At 60.6% G+C, this 16,240-nt stretch overlaps 1 protein-coding gene across 1 annotated transcript in view; it reads left to right on the top strand.

Moving 5' to 3' along the window:
• ATP6V1C2 (ATPase H+ transporting V1 subunit C2) overlaps positions 1-16,011 on the top strand; it is a 40,287-nt gene extending 24,276 nt beyond the window's left edge. The window contains exons 6-14 of the mRNA XM_054569674.1: positions 3,581-3,672; positions 6,204-6,302; positions 6,872-6,940; positions 8,711-8,803; positions 8,889-8,982; positions 11,178-11,306; positions 12,070-12,167; positions 15,395-15,527; positions 15,799-16,011. Of these exons, the coding sequence (XP_054425649.1) occupies positions 3,581-3,672; positions 6,204-6,302; positions 6,872-6,940; positions 8,711-8,803; positions 8,889-8,982; positions 11,178-11,306; positions 12,070-12,167; positions 15,395-15,527; positions 15,799-15,888 (897 nt within the window). The 3' untranslated portion in view covers positions 15,889-16,011. The remainder of the gene's footprint in view (positions 1-3,580; positions 3,673-6,203; positions 6,303-6,871; positions 6,941-8,710; positions 8,804-8,888; positions 8,983-11,177; positions 11,307-12,069; positions 12,168-15,394; positions 15,528-15,798) is intronic.
• Positions 16,012-16,240: the final 229 nt, after the last annotated feature.

Genomic DNA, 16,240 nt, shown 5'->3' with positions numbered 1-16,240 from the left:
CATCCGAGGTGCCTGTGACAACAGGGAGGCCAGCAAGTGCTGCCCCTGTGGCTCCGCCATCTTGCTGAGCGCGGCCTCCAGCTTTTGCTTCATGGCTCTGGGGGCCCCGTGGGGTCTTGCAGCCGCACTGACACCTGCTGTCTCCCTGAGGGTGGGCGCGACGGTTGGCGGTGCACTGTCCCCTCTCCCTCCGTCGCTCACGGAGCCCTCTGAGGTCAGCTGGGCTGCTGGCCCGGCTGGCTGGGAGAGAGCCTCAGCCTGGCCAGGAACAAGGCCCCCCTATTGTCTGCTTGGAGCGGCCGAGCCGCCTGGGCGGGGCTGGGCGGACCAGGTGACCAGGTGAAGGAGGTGGCCGCTGGGACCGTCCCCGTGCAGCCAGCCTCTCCTCGCTGCAGGCCGCCGCCCTGCCTGTGGGCCAGGAGGCTCAGGAATGTGGGTGCGGCTCCCCGGGCACCCCTGACGTCACAGAGGTCCCGGCCCCTCCTGGGACAATTGGGCCGCTTTTCTGGAAGGCCCCTGGGCCAGGTGTGGTTCTCAGGAGGCTGTTGTGCACCTGCCTCCACCACCAACCCAGGGACACACGGCCGGCCGCCTGTGGGGCTGGCTGTGCCCGGCGCTTTGCCCGGCACCTGGGCAGACCTGGTCGGGGTGGCTAGTGCCCACCTCTGAGCCCCCAGGACAGCGCTCGCCGAGAGGCTGTTGCACGGTCACCAGACCCAGCGCTGAAGGCCCTGGGGCGCATGTGCATACGGGTCTTGGCTGAGGGGGGGACAGAACCGGCTGGAGGACAGGACCTGGCTTCTCTCTAGTCCAGGGATGCAAAGAATGACTTTGGCAAGGAAGCAGAGAGAGGGGAGAGAGCACAGGTTTGGTGGCATTCGGGTGCCTGGGACCACATGGGGCTCTTGCACTTCTTTTCCTTCTCACGTCCGCCCTGGGAGATAGGTGCCACCTTCCTCCGATTTCAGATGGGAGGCTGGCTGAGGTCCGGGTGTGCGGTGTTCAGGGCACCCCTCCCAGGGGCGCTGGGCTGACGCCGCTGCGGGACCTGCTCTGCGAGTCAGTCCAGTAGAGGCTCCGGGCTGGGCGCCCCCCACACCCTGCACCAGGACCACCCACGTGGTGCCCTCAGCCCTGATCAGGCCTGTGCCCCAGCAGGAGGTCTCAGCTGTTAACTGGACACATCCCAGTCCCTGGGAGAGCCACGGGGAGATGGCGGTCGCCGGTGGCCGAGTAGCGTGACCAAGCAGGTCTCATCCTGGGAGGGGCCCTGTCTCCACTCAGTCAGGCAGGCCTGGACCCGTCCAACACCTGGGGGCTGAGCCCGCCTGCCCCCTTCAATGAGGAGGCTTGAGGAGGGCTTTGGCCCAGTCCCAGCCTTGCACACTGAGCAGCAGCGTGTCACCTGGCCGGGGACCCGCCCAGCCAAGGCTGTCAGTCTCCACAGGCTGGGCGATGCTGCCATTGCCAAAGAGCCCCAGATCGCATGCGTGAGACAGCAAAGGGTCCCTTCCTCCACCCCGTGCATGTCTGCCCATGGCTGGTGGGGGCCGGCGCCCTGCCAGCTCCGGGGTGTTGGTAGCTGGCGGCTGGCAGCCCCTTCCGGGGTGCTGCGGGGGGCCCACCTCCCAGGGCTGGCGCACCTCGAAGGAGCAGGGCTGAAGTCGGGCTCTGTCCAGCACCTGCTCTCTCAGCTCTGCCGGTGCCGCTGGCTCCTCTGCGGAAAGTGCACCGGGGACCAGCCCCGCCCGCCCTCGGGAGCTCAGGCTGGTGCAAGAAAGTGCTCGCATTTGTGCAGGACTTGCTCCATGGGCTGGATTGGCTCAGGGCAGCCCCGTGGCTCGGAGCTCGGTGAGGTTCCCGGGGGACGCCAGGTCACACAGCCAGTCAGTGCTGGGACTGGCCCCAAAGGTCCCGTTCCTCTCCCTGTTTCATTGGCTTCCAAACACCCACTGTAGGTTTTCATCGGCTTGTGGTGAAATCAGAAATATAAAGAGGTCACAGGGTTTCTTTTTTTTGCTTGGTTGACCTTTTTCTTTAAAAAAAAAAAAATATATATATATATATATATATATATATAAATCTTATTTTAGAAATCAAGGTCTGTGGACTGTACTCATGTCAATTTCCTGGTCATGCTATCGTGCTGTTTTATGAAAGATGTCGCCAATGGTGGAAACTGGAACATGGGATCCCTATGTGCTGTTTTTACAATTTTCTGTAAATCGACAATCATTGCAAAATAAGACTTTTTTTTTTAAATCGTAAAAGAAAGTATAAATCTTACGCCCCCAAATTAAACATGTCCAAGTGTAAAGCTGAAAACGTTAAAGGTCTGTGGCACCCCCATCCCCCATTCCTGCTCCCTTTATTCTCCCTAAACTTTTCAACCAATGTTTAGAAATTTAAAGAGGATCCTTTCATCTGTATTAAAAACTGTATACATTTCAACTCAGAATTGTTCGTACCCTACAGATTGCCCCCTTTTCCGGATAATGATTCTGGAGACGTCCCCCTGCCGGTCTGTGCGGCTCCTGTCGCGTTTGGTGACGTGATGTCCATATTCCCCCCGTGGCTGATTGCAGGCCACCAGCGGGGTGTCAGTGCCGTGGGAGGAAGCGGGCACAGTGTCTTTCAGGAGCCGTGGGAGTGGGCCCCCCGCCCCCGACGTGAGTCAGCGCAGGGATCCTACCTCGTTCGCAGTCCCTGTGACGTGACGTGGGTGCCGGGCTCTGGGGCGCCAGTCCCGTGGCAGGGGCTCTGCTGCTGCAGTGTGGGCCCCAGAGGGCCGGGGCTGGCGGGCTTCCTTTCAATTCCCGGCAGCTCCCGCCCGCTGAGAGGGGCGCGCTGCGGCACTGGGCCGCCACTTGTGGGGACTTCAAAACGCTCGTGCGTAACAGTCGTCTGCTGTGAGGCCTGCCGGTGGATTGGGCACTGGTGGGCTTTTTTCTTTCAGTTCCCAGCCCTTGGGGAGGACGCGGTCACCCCGGCTGGGCTGACGGGGCACCTGAGGCAGGAGAGCTGGGCCTTGGGCACCGGCTTGTCTCATTCCCTGCGCACCGCAGGAGGGGGTCTGGGGTGTGCTCCTAAACATTCTGGAACGAGCGAATTTCCTGAATGTCAGGCTGATGACCTGCCTCCAAGCTAAAAGAAGCCTTCCCACCTATGCGGGGCAGGGCGGGGCCACCGTGGGACACTGTCGGGGCTGAGCCCCGGGGCCCCTGTAGGAGCCAGGGTGGGCTCAGCCTGAGCTGACCTCTTGAGAGTGCACGTGCGCAGGCCGCGGGCGCCCGGGGGCTGAGCGAGGGCGCCCTGCCTGTACGAGATGGGCTGGAAGTCCAAAGAGCCAGCTCCTTGAGCCTCCGCCATCTGCAAGGGGAGCACCTCACCCGTCCCCAGCCTCCCAGGGCCTCACTGGGGGGCCGAATGTGGGTGCTCGGGGAGCAGAGAGGAATGAGAGGGAAGCCATCCCTGGTAAACGGGCGGGACTCATGGTTTTTCCTTAAGGTCCCCAGGAACAATGTGTGGCAAGTTTGAAAAGTTTGACCAACTCTTTCAACTCTTCTGCTCTTACAAATAGCAACTGGCGCAGATCGAGACCGACCTGAAGTCCCGCACGGCCACCTACAACACCCTGAAGACAACCCTGGAGAACCTGGAGAAGAAGTCCCAGTGAGTGCCCTGTCCCCGAGCCTCTTGCGGCTGCCGAGCCTGGCGGGGACAGGATCCCGGATGGGCGAGGGGCGAGCAATGCAGATCGTAGGGTGACCAGGGTCTGTGTCTGTGAGAGAGACAGACAGACAGACAGACGGACAGACACAGAGGCACTACTGACTCTGCAGGAGCTGTGCTGAGAGGGGAGGACCTGAAGCAGACAGGGTGGGGAGTGGAGGGGAGGCGAGGCCCAGGCAGGGGTTCATGGCTTCTCCCAGCCCGCGCCCAGAGAGAGGAGATGCTGGAAGGTGCTTCCTTCTCTCTGCCACCCTCTCCCAGGCTATTAAGAGCACTGGGGGTGCACCCCAAGACTTCCCCGCGGAAGCTCTGCAGAGACCCCACTCTCCACAGAGGCAGCAGGAGGCCGAGTGGCCAGAGCCTGGCCTCTAGTGAGGACCAGCAGAGGGCAGTGGGCTCTGTGGCTGGAGCAGAGCAGCCTCAGGGACTCTGGTGCCTTTTCCACCCACTTGAAGGACCCCCACGTGAGAGAGGGGGCAGACTGCTAGGCCCTGCAGACACTAGTCACCAAGAGGGTGGGAGATGTCAGGAGAAGAGCATAAGGCCAGGGTCATGATGGCTGCCACAGTCTTGTGAGGTGGTGAGCTCCCTGTTGTTGGAGGCATGTAAGAAGCCGCCATGTGAGCTCCTACTGGGGAGGCTGGAAGTTGATTATGAATAGGGCCGAGTTGGCACAGACAGTCCTTCCGGCCCCCCAGATTCTGGATCTGATTCTGCTGATGGTTGTCTGAAGATACTCCCGAGAACGGAAGCGGCCGGGGGTGGGGGCTGAGCATCAGCCATCCCCTTTGGATGGCCATCCTCCTGGTTGGCTCACCGCTGTGAGGAGCTGCCTCCAGTTCATCCTCCCTCAATGCAGCTTTGTCCAAATGCAGATCGGATCTGACCGGGGCTCCTCATCCCCCGCCCCCAGAGGCCTGTAATGAATGACAAGGGTTTCGCGCTGGGTTGACGGGCGCACTCACGCTAACCGCACGTGTGTCAGCGTCTCCAGTGTGCAGGGGCGCACGGCGAGCCTGCCCGCCAGCCTGCCTGGAGGAGCGTCTCCTGAGCGCAGGGGAGGTGTCGCTCCTACTGCATCTTCTCTCTTCTGATGGCCCCTGACCCGATTGTCTTCTGTGAAAAAAGCAAATAGTACATTCATGGGAAATTTAAAACCAAAGAGGGAAAGATGCACTTCAACTAGAAACTGTCTTGATTGCCAGGATTTGTATCAGCACTAAATGGCCACCAATGGCGTTTTGCCTCCTCCTTGACCTGACCAGGGAGGAGTGGTCAGAAAGGGGAGGGCGCCAACGGCAGGCAGCCTGACATGGTGGCCTTGGGGTGGATCCACCGGGGTATTGACCTGTGGGCCATGAGGCCATTCACCTGCTGGGCCTTCCACTCACACCCCCAAATCGTGACCGTGAAAATGGTTTGGGACTTGAGCAAACACCTGATCCAACCTGTTCAGTCAGCTGGTAAAGAAGTCCCCTCACTGACTCATAGTAAGGCTGCCCCATCTATTGGGCATGTATTCGGAGGAGGGAGGGAGCGGAGGACGGAGGGAGGGAGGGCTGGTTTCACCCTCTTCAACTCTTCCCTCCCTCCCTCCTTCCTCCGCTGTTATTTTCTTCACCTGGTAAATGTTTACAAAGCACCTACTGCAGACTCAGGCCTTACGCTAGACCCTACAGATACAAAGCAGAAGAGCATACACTCTCTGCCCTTGGAGCGCTCACACTCACTCACTCAACAGACATTTAGGGAAAGTCTCCTCTGTGCAGGGGCATAAAGCAGGCAGGTAAGGTCTGATAGTGTAAGGAGACGTGGTGCCTTTGGAAAGGGACCCTAAGGGGCTTACCTGTGATGGCCTCAGCTCAGCACTCGGGAGCCATTTATTCGGGAAGCATTGCGAGCTAGTACGTCAGCTGATAGCATGGCCTGCCCGCCAGTGGTACAGACAGTCCCGTGAGCCGTATCATGGCCCCTTTGCTGCTACAGCGGCCTTGATCCATGTGCTAAAAATACCACGACCTCGATGCAGGCCAGGTTCCATTGGGCACATAGAAAGCTATTTCAGGTGAGTGCCCCTGGCCGCTGTGAGGCGTGTAAAGTGACACGGAGCTCTCCCTGGGCCTGTCTCTGCCCAGGACAGCCCAGGCAGCTTTGAGAGCCGGCTCCTGTGTTGACGCCTGAGTAACTTGAGCTGTCTGCCACCAGCGGTCCCCTCCTGACAGCTTGCGCCAGGGCAGCGCAGGTGACGGAGGTGTTGGATTCGGCGGCCCCTCGGGTGACCGGTGACAGCGCCCGAGGCCCTGCCAGCCACAGCGGTTCTGCTGGGGGCCCACGGCGCCCCAGGCGCCCTCCTCCCCCGTCTCCTGCCTGCCCCCCACCCGTCGCCCCCGGGTGCTGTCGGCCTGCGGGGTCTCTGCCGCCCCCACGTGCCTTTCTGCTGATCACGCCCCCTCTGTCCCACATGGACCCAGGGGAAACCTCTTCACTCGGACGCTGAGTGACATTGTGAGCAAAGACGACTTCGTGCTGGACTCTGAGTATCTGGTCACACTTCTGGTCATCGTCCCCAAGTAAGTGGGCGAGGAAGGTGGGCAGTTGGAGTCTCGGCCTCTGTTAGTCATTGCGGAAGGAGACTGGTCCTGCCCAAGGAGGGGGAAGCGGAGCCCCCCGGGGCCCGGGGCCCGGCTCTGAGCAGAAGCTGTGCGGTGATAACAGGAGCAGGTGACAGCGCTTGCGGTGGTCACAGCAGTGGCAGAAGCGGCCTTTTCCTGAGGGCCTGCTGTGTGCGCGATGCCACAGACGGGCTCTTTCACTCGCCACAAGCCTGGGGGTGTCTGGGGTCCGCTGTGCTGCCCAAGGCCACACGGCCAGGAATACGAAGCTGCCAGCTGGGATCTCTGGCTGAGTCCTTCGCACAGGCCCTTCCAGCGCTCGGGGTCTCCCGGGGAGGTGGGGCTCAGGCTGGGGCTGGGGGGCGGTTCCCAGGCCCTGCAGGCAGCAGAGTGGGGGTCTGGGGCTCTCTCTGGCTGGGTCCTGCTCACCTCGGTCCCTCGGTATAAGCGGGTGTGCAGCTTCCTACGCGCTCAGGAAGCCCCATGGCCCCTTCTGCAGAAATCACTGAATTGCTCTGTTCTCACAGACCACACTACGCACAATGGCAAAAAACCTACGAATCCCTCTCGGACATGGTGGTCCCTCGGTCAACCAAGTAAGTGCGACCCCAGCTTGCCCCCAGTGCCCCCGGGAAGCATGTCATGGGCGCTTTGGGGCACCCAGCCACGGAACGCTTGTGCTCGCACCGGGGATCCTTCGCGGCCACGCAGCCAGATCCCGCCACCTTCTGAACGTCACTTCCCTGCCCCCTCCCCCGGAAGCCCCCCGGCTGTCCTCTTTGGCTGCCCTGCACTCTGCCTTTTCGGCTCAGCTCGCTGTGGGTTCTGGGGGAGGGTGGGAAACAGTCTCAGCCTGTGGCCTGCTGGGGTCAGAGCAGGAGTGGGCAGCGGGGCCCGGCTCAGTTACAGAAGAAGGGATAAAAGCGTGGTGTGCTCCGTGGACACCAGCCACGGGGCCGGGCAGGCCTCGCTCGGCGATGCTGCGCAAGCTGCAGGAGGTACGCGCACACCGTGAAGCCACTTTCAGTCTAAAAATGGACGAACTCAACCACATGTGACCTGGGCGTACTCAGGTGCACAGTAGAATTACAGGCGTGTTTAGGGGTGAGAAACGGCCAAGCTTAGCATAGAGCTGACCTTGGGGCAGAGAGCAGAGCGCAGTTGGGGGTGGGGGACACAGGGCATTTCTAGTGTATGGAAATTGATGGCTAGAGCTGGGTGGCAGATACACGGGTGTTTGTATGTCTGAAATAGCGTGTGATTTTCAAAGGGTTGACAGCGAGGCCCCCCTCTGGCTCCCAGCCCAGCAGCATAGCCTGGGGCAGACCCGCCCACTCCCAGGCAGCCTGGAGGCTGTGCGCCCTGCTGCAAGGCTGGCTCTCTGTCATCCCGCACACACTGGAGATAGCGATCAGGAGCTAAAACTGAGGGCTGCAGGGGACAGGACAGTCGCAGCCTGAGGTCACACGGGAGGCTGGAGGAATGGGCCAGGGGCAGCCGGGTCTGCAGGGGAAGGCAGGGGGCAGTGGGCCTGCCCGGCAGGGGCTCCCCCCTCTCCTTCGCTGACTCTCAGAAGCCAGGGGCCGGGTTGCCGGCTGGGAGAGCCTCTACGGCCAGGGCCCCAGGCCCTGCGGGGCCCCTGAGAGCCCGCAGCGCTGACTCGGGAAGGGCCTCTGGAGCCCGGGGCCAGCCTCCGTGGGTGTGCGCTCCGGGAAACAGAAAGGGTGACCCCGCCAGCCTGCTCACAGAGCTCTGGCCGGGTCTGAGGGCTCCCATGACCGGGTCATTTGGCCAGAGGACTTAGATTGCTGGCCCCAACACCCCCCACACCCTTGGGGACGGTGGGGGCAGTGGATTTACATTGAGGTGAGCCGGGAGGCTGTGCCTGATTAGACCACTCACTGTGACGCTGGACATTAAAGGGCCGTTGTGGGGCGGCCTTCACCAGAGCACGTCAGGGCCAGGGGCACCTGAACGCGCATAAGCTGACAAAGCCCTGGGAGGGGCTTGATCTCTCGGGCGTTTTATGACAGGAGCCAGACCCTGGGTGACTGCACAGCCGGAGCCCAGCTCTTCCCCTAGAGGCGCCTGTCTGAGCGGCTGGAAGCCCCCAGGCCCTGGCTGGGAGGGTGGGTGGGAGGGGCAGGCGAGGGAGGGAGGCAGCCGAGGCCACAGAGTTAGGACAAGGTAGGGGCTCCCTGGGCTCCCCTGCCCTGGACGTTGGTGGGGCCCCTCTGCACAGGGTGAGGGGACAGAAGCCCCCTCTGCGGCGACCTGCGTCCCGAGGGAGAGGACAGGCCCCGACGGCCCAGCACCAGGGCGCGCGCTGGGGAGGAGGCCCGTGAACAGATGCTTCTCTCCAACAGACTGATCACCGAGGACAAGGAGGGCGGGCTCTTCACGGTGACCCTGTTTCGGAAAGTGATCGACGATTTCAAAACCAAAGCCAAAGCCAACAAGTAAGGGCCGCGTGGGGCTTTGCGGGCTCCCGGCTCCTCCGGGGAGCGTCGCAGTGAACGGCGTCTCTCGTCTGCTTGCTTTAAGGTTCACTGTCCGAGAGTTTTACTACGATGAAAAGGAAATTAAAAGGGAAAGGGAGGAGATGACCAGACTGCTGTCTGATAAGAAGCAACAATATGTGAGTACATGACTCAGGCCGGCGGATTTTGAGGCAAGATGGGGACAGAAGGGCCCTGCCAGGTCCCCTGCCTCTCCGCGCCGTGGTCCCCACGCCCCTGGGCACGCACCACCCGGGAGCACGTGCTCTCCTGGGGCTGCCAGAGCAGGGCCTGGGGGGAGGTGACAAGCACAGGGTGTTGTGAGGCAGCCGCAGAGCCATGAACTGTGGTGCCGGGCACTGTCTATGCGCCCCCCACCGAGCCCTGGCGCTGGGCTGCCACACGGGGCGTCCTGCCCATGGGGAACTGAGCCTCCGAGCGGCAAGGGGTCCCGGCTCCAGGCGGGCACTCTGCCTGGTGCCTCCGAGGTTGAGTAGAGCAGGCAGCCACGCCGCTGCCCTTGCCCATGTGATTTTCAGGTGTGCTGTGACATCTCCGTCCCCAGCACACGTGTTTACCTTCTCTCTGCTTTTAGCGAAGGGTGGGTGCTTACCCTTGAGATTCCAACAACAGCCACTCAGACACTTTTCATGGTGAGGGTGGCCAAGCTCCGGGGGGGCGGGGAGAAGGCAAGGCTTTCGTTTCTGAACCGTGACCAGGGGCGCTGGCGAAAGTCCCTTCATCGCACTGGAAAACGGGCACGTCCCAGACTCAGCATCCTCAGGGGCTGCCCGAGGCTGAGCCCTGGGGCCCCTGTCGGGATGGGGTGCTCTTGGGCCCCTCCCGCGGGCCCAGCCGGGGAGGTCTGGGCGCACCGACCTCTCTGCAGAGAGGAAGAGCCGGTAGAAGGCCCTCAGGCCTCTCAGAGGAAAGCCCATGGGTAAACAGAAAGCTGTGAGTACGTGCTTGGCTCCAAAGCCGGAAGTGCTTCTCCTGGGGCCGGTGTTGGCCCTGAGCCTTCCTGACATCGGGCCGGGCGTTTGGCACGTCCGGCGTGACCTCTGAGGCAGTGGCCTTTCTGAGGGACCCGCCGCCCTCAGGAGTGACCCCTGAGATGGTCTTCTCGGAGCCCCCTGGGCTGGCCCGCCGGTTTTGACAGACAATGGGAACCAGTTGTCTAAAGTGCCCCCGGATCATAAACATGCACACACGTGTGTGCACAGACATGTGCTCCCCAGAGGGACACACACGCGGCTCAGATCCTCTGAGATGAAGGGCTGAGTCAGGGCCCTGGGCCCCGAGGCTTCAGACCCGCCCGCCCAGGCAGGGAAGGGGGTCGCTGCCAGGCGGAAATGTAAAGGGTCCCCTCCGAACCTCAGCTCCAGTACCTGGGACTGCGTCCGAGGCCTCTTCCGTGGCCCCGGCTCCCCGCCGTGTGTGGACGGAAGCCAGGTCATGGCAGCGTCCACACGTGTCCAGGCGGCAGGCCCTGCCCGGAGGACTGGTGGTCAGGCCCGTTGGCACCCGTCCGCGCTGGCACAGACCCCCTGAGGAGCGAGGTGACACACGAGCCCGACACCTGCGCCTGGGTCTCCGGTTGCCAGCCGGTGTCGGCTTCTGCACCCCCGCGCGGGCCCGGGGAGTGCCGCCAGGACCTCTCTGCCGGGGGAATGGGGCGTGGGAGGGGACACCCTAACTTGGAAACAGTCCCTTTCGAGGCTCTCGTTGTGCCAGGGAACAGAGGACGGGCGGGCTCGGCCTGGCCCCAGGTTCTTGAGACTCTTCCCCCTCAGCCTGTTTGTAGGTGGGTAGGACCACCTTCCGGTACCTTTTTGGTTGCTTGTCAACCGGAAGGAAGGAGCAAGGCCTCCGGTGTCATCGGTTCTTTGAGGGCACAGGGTAAGATTCTCCCGAGCTTTGCACCTGTTTGAGAGAAAAAGGGCGATGAAGGGGGACACGTCCTAACAGCGGGTGGCACGCTAAGTGCACCCTGACCGCCAAGGAGGCTGCCCGGAGCCGTGCTCGGTGGACACAGCTCGAAGGAGCCGGGACAAGCTCCGCAGGCCGAGTCTCTCCCACGGCACCTCCCAGAGCTGCCCTGCCTCTGTCCTGCTTCCGGGGGAAGGCCCCGGGCCAGGCCTGGCAGAGGGAGGCGGTGTGGAAGCCGCCTTCTCGGCCAGCCATCGGCCCTTTCCAGGGAATAGGGAACCAAATAACGACTCCCCACACGGACTTGCTGCTTCTGGAGTTTGCCTGCCCTTTCAGGCAATGAGAATTATTTCTGTGTGTTTCTGATGCATGTTTCCTAAAAGATTAATCATTTCTGTGCCTTTAGCAAACTTCCTGTGTTGCTCTTAAAAAGGGATCCTCCACCTTCCCGGACCACAAGGTTAAGGTAACCCCGCTAGGTCACCCCGATAGGCCCGCGGGGCACTCCGACAGAGAGAGTGAGGGCGAGGGCGAGGTAAGCAACCGTGGGAGCCCTGGGGTTCCCTGGCTTGCATGTCCTTGCCGGTGCAGGTGTCCTCTTAGGAAACAAAGCCTTGCATTTCCTGTCATCGCTGTGGCTTCTCAGGCCTTCCGTCGGAGGAGCCCGGAACGGCCCCTTCCTCATCCGTAGGGCCTCTTTGGGGCTGCGCACGCCCCCCGGCAGTGGACGGGGCTTCTGGGCCAGGGTGCCTCTGCTCTGCCTGGAGGTGGCTGGAGCTGGTGACGGGCCGGCCTGGCTGGGCGAGGGGGTGGTCGGGCAGCCCTGCTGTCCTGCCCTGGCTGGACCCACCCCTGACCTGAGTGGGCAGTTGAAGGCATCAGGCGGGAGCTCAGAGCCTTTGCTGCAAGACTCTGAGCTCCCCGAGATGGCCGGCCACCCCAGCGTCCAGGACATGGTCACGTGAGGGGCTTTCTGAACTCGGTGGCTGTTGGTGATGCGGGGACTGGGCCAGAGCCTTCCAAGAAGGCGGGCCCCTTGGCAGTGCAGTGTCACGTGGAAGCCTGTCAGCTGCCTGCTGGAAGCCGAGGTCAGGGGCTGCCCAGCCCCACGCATGTGCCCGGTGGCTGGCCCGCGTGGATAGCGTGGCTGGGGCCTCGCTGGACCGACTCGCTGCTTCTACGGGCCCCGGGCGTTCCTTCCCCGCTCAGGGCTTGCTCTGTCAAACCCGCGCCCTTTCTTGGCGTGGCATCGTGGGGCTGAGTGGCCAGGAGGGGTCACGGCTCTCCTGTCTCTGCAGGGCCCGCTGCTGCGCTGGCTCAAGGTGAACTTCAGCGAAGCCTTTATTGCGTGGGTGCACATCAAGGCACTGAGAGTGTTCGTGGAGTCCGTGCTCAGGTAGGCGGGAGCAGGGGCCGGACCCGGCCGGCCTGCAGCGGGCGGGGGGCCTTGACGAGCCAGCTTGGGGGCCACGGGGCTCCCCTCCCCGCTTGGCACCCCTCTAGCTTCCTCAGACGGTGTCTTCCTCGGCTCCCCCGGGTCCTGGCCAGGTTTCCTGAGTCCAGTGAACCTTCCCGTAGCCGTGAGGCCCCCTGCTGGCTGGTGCCCTTTTCTGCCAGACCCGGCGCAGCCACCGCCTGCGCTGCCTGCCCGCCCCCTCCCAACGCCAGGACCCGGGGGCCTGGTTCAGGCCCCGACCTCGAGGCCAACCTCCAGGCACCAGAAAAGCCAAACCCAAACCAAACCAAACCACCATCACCAAAACTTATTGTACCCTTTTTTTTTCTTTTTTTAAACAAAAGCAAAATGGGTTCACTGTGGACATTTTGGAAACTATAGGTAAACTCAAAGAGTGAATAAAGTCACCTGGCATTTTACGGACACGGACAGAAAACACTGCTAACATACATGCTGGTGTGTACACCTTCAGATTTTGGTATTTTGGCTTTTTAAATGTACAGACATGTATACTTCTCACTAGGGTTTGTGACAATGGGGTCTAACAGGGATGATTTTTTGAAGCCAGCTCCTCTGCCTGCTTTGAACACGTCGCGTGTCGTGAACACCCCGCTGGCTGCACCCTGCTGCCGGGGGCATCCCGGCTCTGGTCGGCAGGCTCAAGCGCTCTCCAGCCCTGGGACGACGGTGTCCCTGCCCCTTCCCCCGCCCCCTGCACTGCAGGTTGCCCCAGGGTCCCCTCCCAGCTCCTCCCCTGGCGCCCCAGGCCTACGCCTGCCCAAGCCCCTCGCATCTCCCAGTCCTGCCCTCCTCCCCGCGTAGACCTCTGGCTCTCTGGCTCATCTTCCTGTCCAGCATCTTCCTCCAGCTTCCCTGTTTCTGCCAGTGGCTGCTCGGAGGCCTCTGCTCCCTCACCCTCACATCCCATCCGCACCGCGCCCGCCCACCATACCGCACTTCGATGGGCCTGTCAACCTGCCTGTTTTCTCCTCTGTCTCTTGCCTGTTCGCCCAGCTGTTGCCATAGGCTCCTCCCTGGTTCTCTGCCTCCAGTTCATCCTCCCTGTGGTGGCCAATGCGGCTTTGTCCAAACGCAGATCGCAGATCGGATCTGACTGTGGCTCCTCATTCCCCCCGCATGCACCTCCTCGCCCGCCCCCCCGCCCCCCGCCGACCTTAAAGGCCTATAATGAATGACAAGGGTTTCGCGCTGGGTTGATGGGCGCACTCACGCTAACCTCGCGTGCTTCAGCGTCTCCGGCGTGCAGGGGCGCACAGCGCGCCTGCCCGCCCGCCTGCCTCGAAGAGCATGTCCTGAGCACAGTCGGAACACGTGAACACCAAACAAAGTCGCACTCCGAAGCATGCGCTGTAGGGAGTGTTCCTTGCGGTCCCACAACCCACAGATAATCACAGCGAATGGTTTTAAAGCTCTTCGTATCCCCCAGACGGGTCATTTATTTATACCTAAGAGTCTGTGGCTTGCTTTTTTCATCTGCTTTGTATTATAGTCTCATCAATATGTGTAGGGCTACTTAGCCCTTTTTAAAGGCTTTTTCGCATTCCACTCTGTGGAGAGATCAGTGTAAGAAAACAGATGCTGACTGAGCGCATAGAGCAGACAGGTACCGCTCCCCAGCCTCCACCGAGCTCCCGCAGCCTTTGCCCCAGGGAATGCCCTCAAGGCCGTTTTTAACCTTTCCCGGAACCGGGGCGCAGGGAGGGCTGGGGCCGAGTCACCGCCCTGCCTGTCGTCCAGCCCGGATGGAGGAGCTGCTGGATGTTTGTGGACCGAAGGAGGTCAGAGTGAGGAAGAGCTGGTTCTCTTCAGGGTGAGCCGGGGGCTTCTACCAGCCCAGACCAACATGGAAGCAGCCTGGAGAGGCGGGGCTCCAGCTGGGGAGCTGGACAGGAGCGTGGATCGCGGGCGGGGTCTCCATGGGGAAGATGCCAGGAAATCATCAATGACGGCGTGTGTATAGAAGCTCACCCAGGGAGTCAGAGGGAAGGTGCCGCGGGGACACCTCGGGGAACCCTGGCATTGAAGGAGCGGCGGCCGGGAGGCCCATGGGGAAGTCAGAGACAGGAGGGGGTCGCGCTCAGGGTCAAGGCAGTGGAAGGCCAGGGCTCTCATGTCCCTGGTGGAAGAGCCAGCGCGGTGGTAGAGGACTGAGTGACATTGGACATTGGACACTGAAGTTTGGAAGAGTTCAGGGTGTTGAAGTTCTTACTTTGAACAGGGCGGGACGGTGGTACGTTCAAGGTAGGGAACAGTGAGAGAGACGGAGGGTGGCCCCTATGCTCAGCATGGAGGTGCAGGGAGAGGCCACCCCGCGCTTGGCCGCAGTGGAGGCAGCTGCCGACAGCGCCCTTCCACGTGGATGCTGACATGCCCTCCCTGCAGGTCAAGCAAACCTTGGCATTTCGGGACGCAGCACCATCAGCAGCTGGGACTGAGGGCTGGGGGCGTTTGGGAGCCAGGGGGTAATTTATGGACGTTGGGAAATAAAAACTAAGCAATATTAACTGAATTTTGCCCGTGAGTCGTGCACACCAGGCACGTCAGAGGGTATTACGGACCTTAAGGACCACTGTTGTAGCTGGCGGGGGACAGGAGGGCGTATGGGTGACAAGCAGGGAACTGACAGGATTTTTAAAGAACACACTGACATTTAGCAAGCGCATGTTTATTATTCATACAGTACTCAGTTGTCTCTGGATACCACCCCAGAAAGAGCTGCCAGGCAAGTGGTTTTCCGTGTAGTCAAGCATACGAAGTCCATTTAAAATCTTTTGCTTGCCTTAAAGCTTAGTAAACTACGTTTTTTTTGCTTTTGCTTTTCTACTGGAGGAAAATCGGCTAGGCAGCAATTCAGACAAATGCCTTCGGTGAGAACCGCCAGCTCAGTGGCCCTGCGCGCTCGCTGCCCCGAGTCAGGAACTACCACGGTCAGAGCAGCCTGGCGTGTTCAAGAGATTATTCTACCCGGACAGACTAATTCATTCCCCTGGACCCTAGGCATTGTGCTTTACCGAGTTTTATTTTCTGAAGCGACGCTAGCGGCAGCTTTCTATTTTATTAGAGCCTGCCCTGTATTTCTTTTTCGTTTGTTTTACCCGCATTTGCATCTGGCGTAACTAACTTACACATTTTGTGTGTCTGAGAAGGTATGGACTCCCCGTGAACTTTCAGGCTGTGCTCCTCCAGCCTCATAAGAAGTCGTCCACCAAGCGGCTGAGAGAGGTCCTGAACTCCGTCTTCAGACACCTGGATGAAGTGGCGGCTGCAAGTCTCCTGGATGTAGGTATCGGGCCCCGAAGGAGCTGCCTTGCTGCAGTGAGGGTCAGCCTCTGCACAGGGGACACCCATCCCCAAAATGGTACTTGCCAGAGTGTTGCGAAAACCTGCATTTTACACACATTAAGTGTGAGAGGCTGTGTCGGGGGTGTGGGTGGGGAGAACGTGCAGGGCAGGACACGGGATCAGTGTTCGGAGAGCTTCCTTGAAAATACAAAGATGGCTCTGGAAACGAGTTCATGCCCTTTGAACGTTACCACGTCTTCTTCCGCAGGCGTCTGTGGAGATCCCTGGGCTGCAACTCAGCAACCAGGACTATTTCCCGTATGTCTACTTCCACATCGACCTCAGTCTCCTGGACTAAACGCTGAGCGGACCCCTCGAAGCGTTCACGCTCACGCAGGCGAGATGACTACAGACCCTGCTCGCCCTCAGCCAGAGCAGCTCACGTGTCCAACGGAACTTAGGTTTTTAGAGAGATCGCTCACAGAAGTTAGTTACAGTTGTATTTATTTTTTGTAAGGTACAATAAAGAAACGCTCAGTCCTTTCAATTGGCTCTTTACTTGTATTCCAACATTTCAAAATTTTTTTCCTGAATGTTTTACATAAATGGGGACTGTCTATAAATTGGTAACGTGCTGCTGTGTTTCTTGTCTTAATGGATGTTTTGCGAGGATTTGGTCCTGTTAAAAACCTTGAGCTGACTGCCAAGCC

The sequence above is a fragment of the Pteronotus mesoamericanus genome, unplaced genomic scaffold (genome assembly GCF_021234165.1).
Source record: "Pteronotus mesoamericanus isolate MK-2021 breed Mesoamerican mustached bat unplaced genomic scaffold, CSHL_Meso_final contig_101, whole genome shotgun sequence".
Classification (NCBI taxonomy): Eukaryota; Metazoa; Chordata; class Mammalia; order Chiroptera; family Mormoopidae; genus Pteronotus; species Pteronotus mesoamericanus.
Note: the sequence above shows the minus strand (reverse complement) of the source record. Positions and strands in the feature narration are given on the sequence as shown.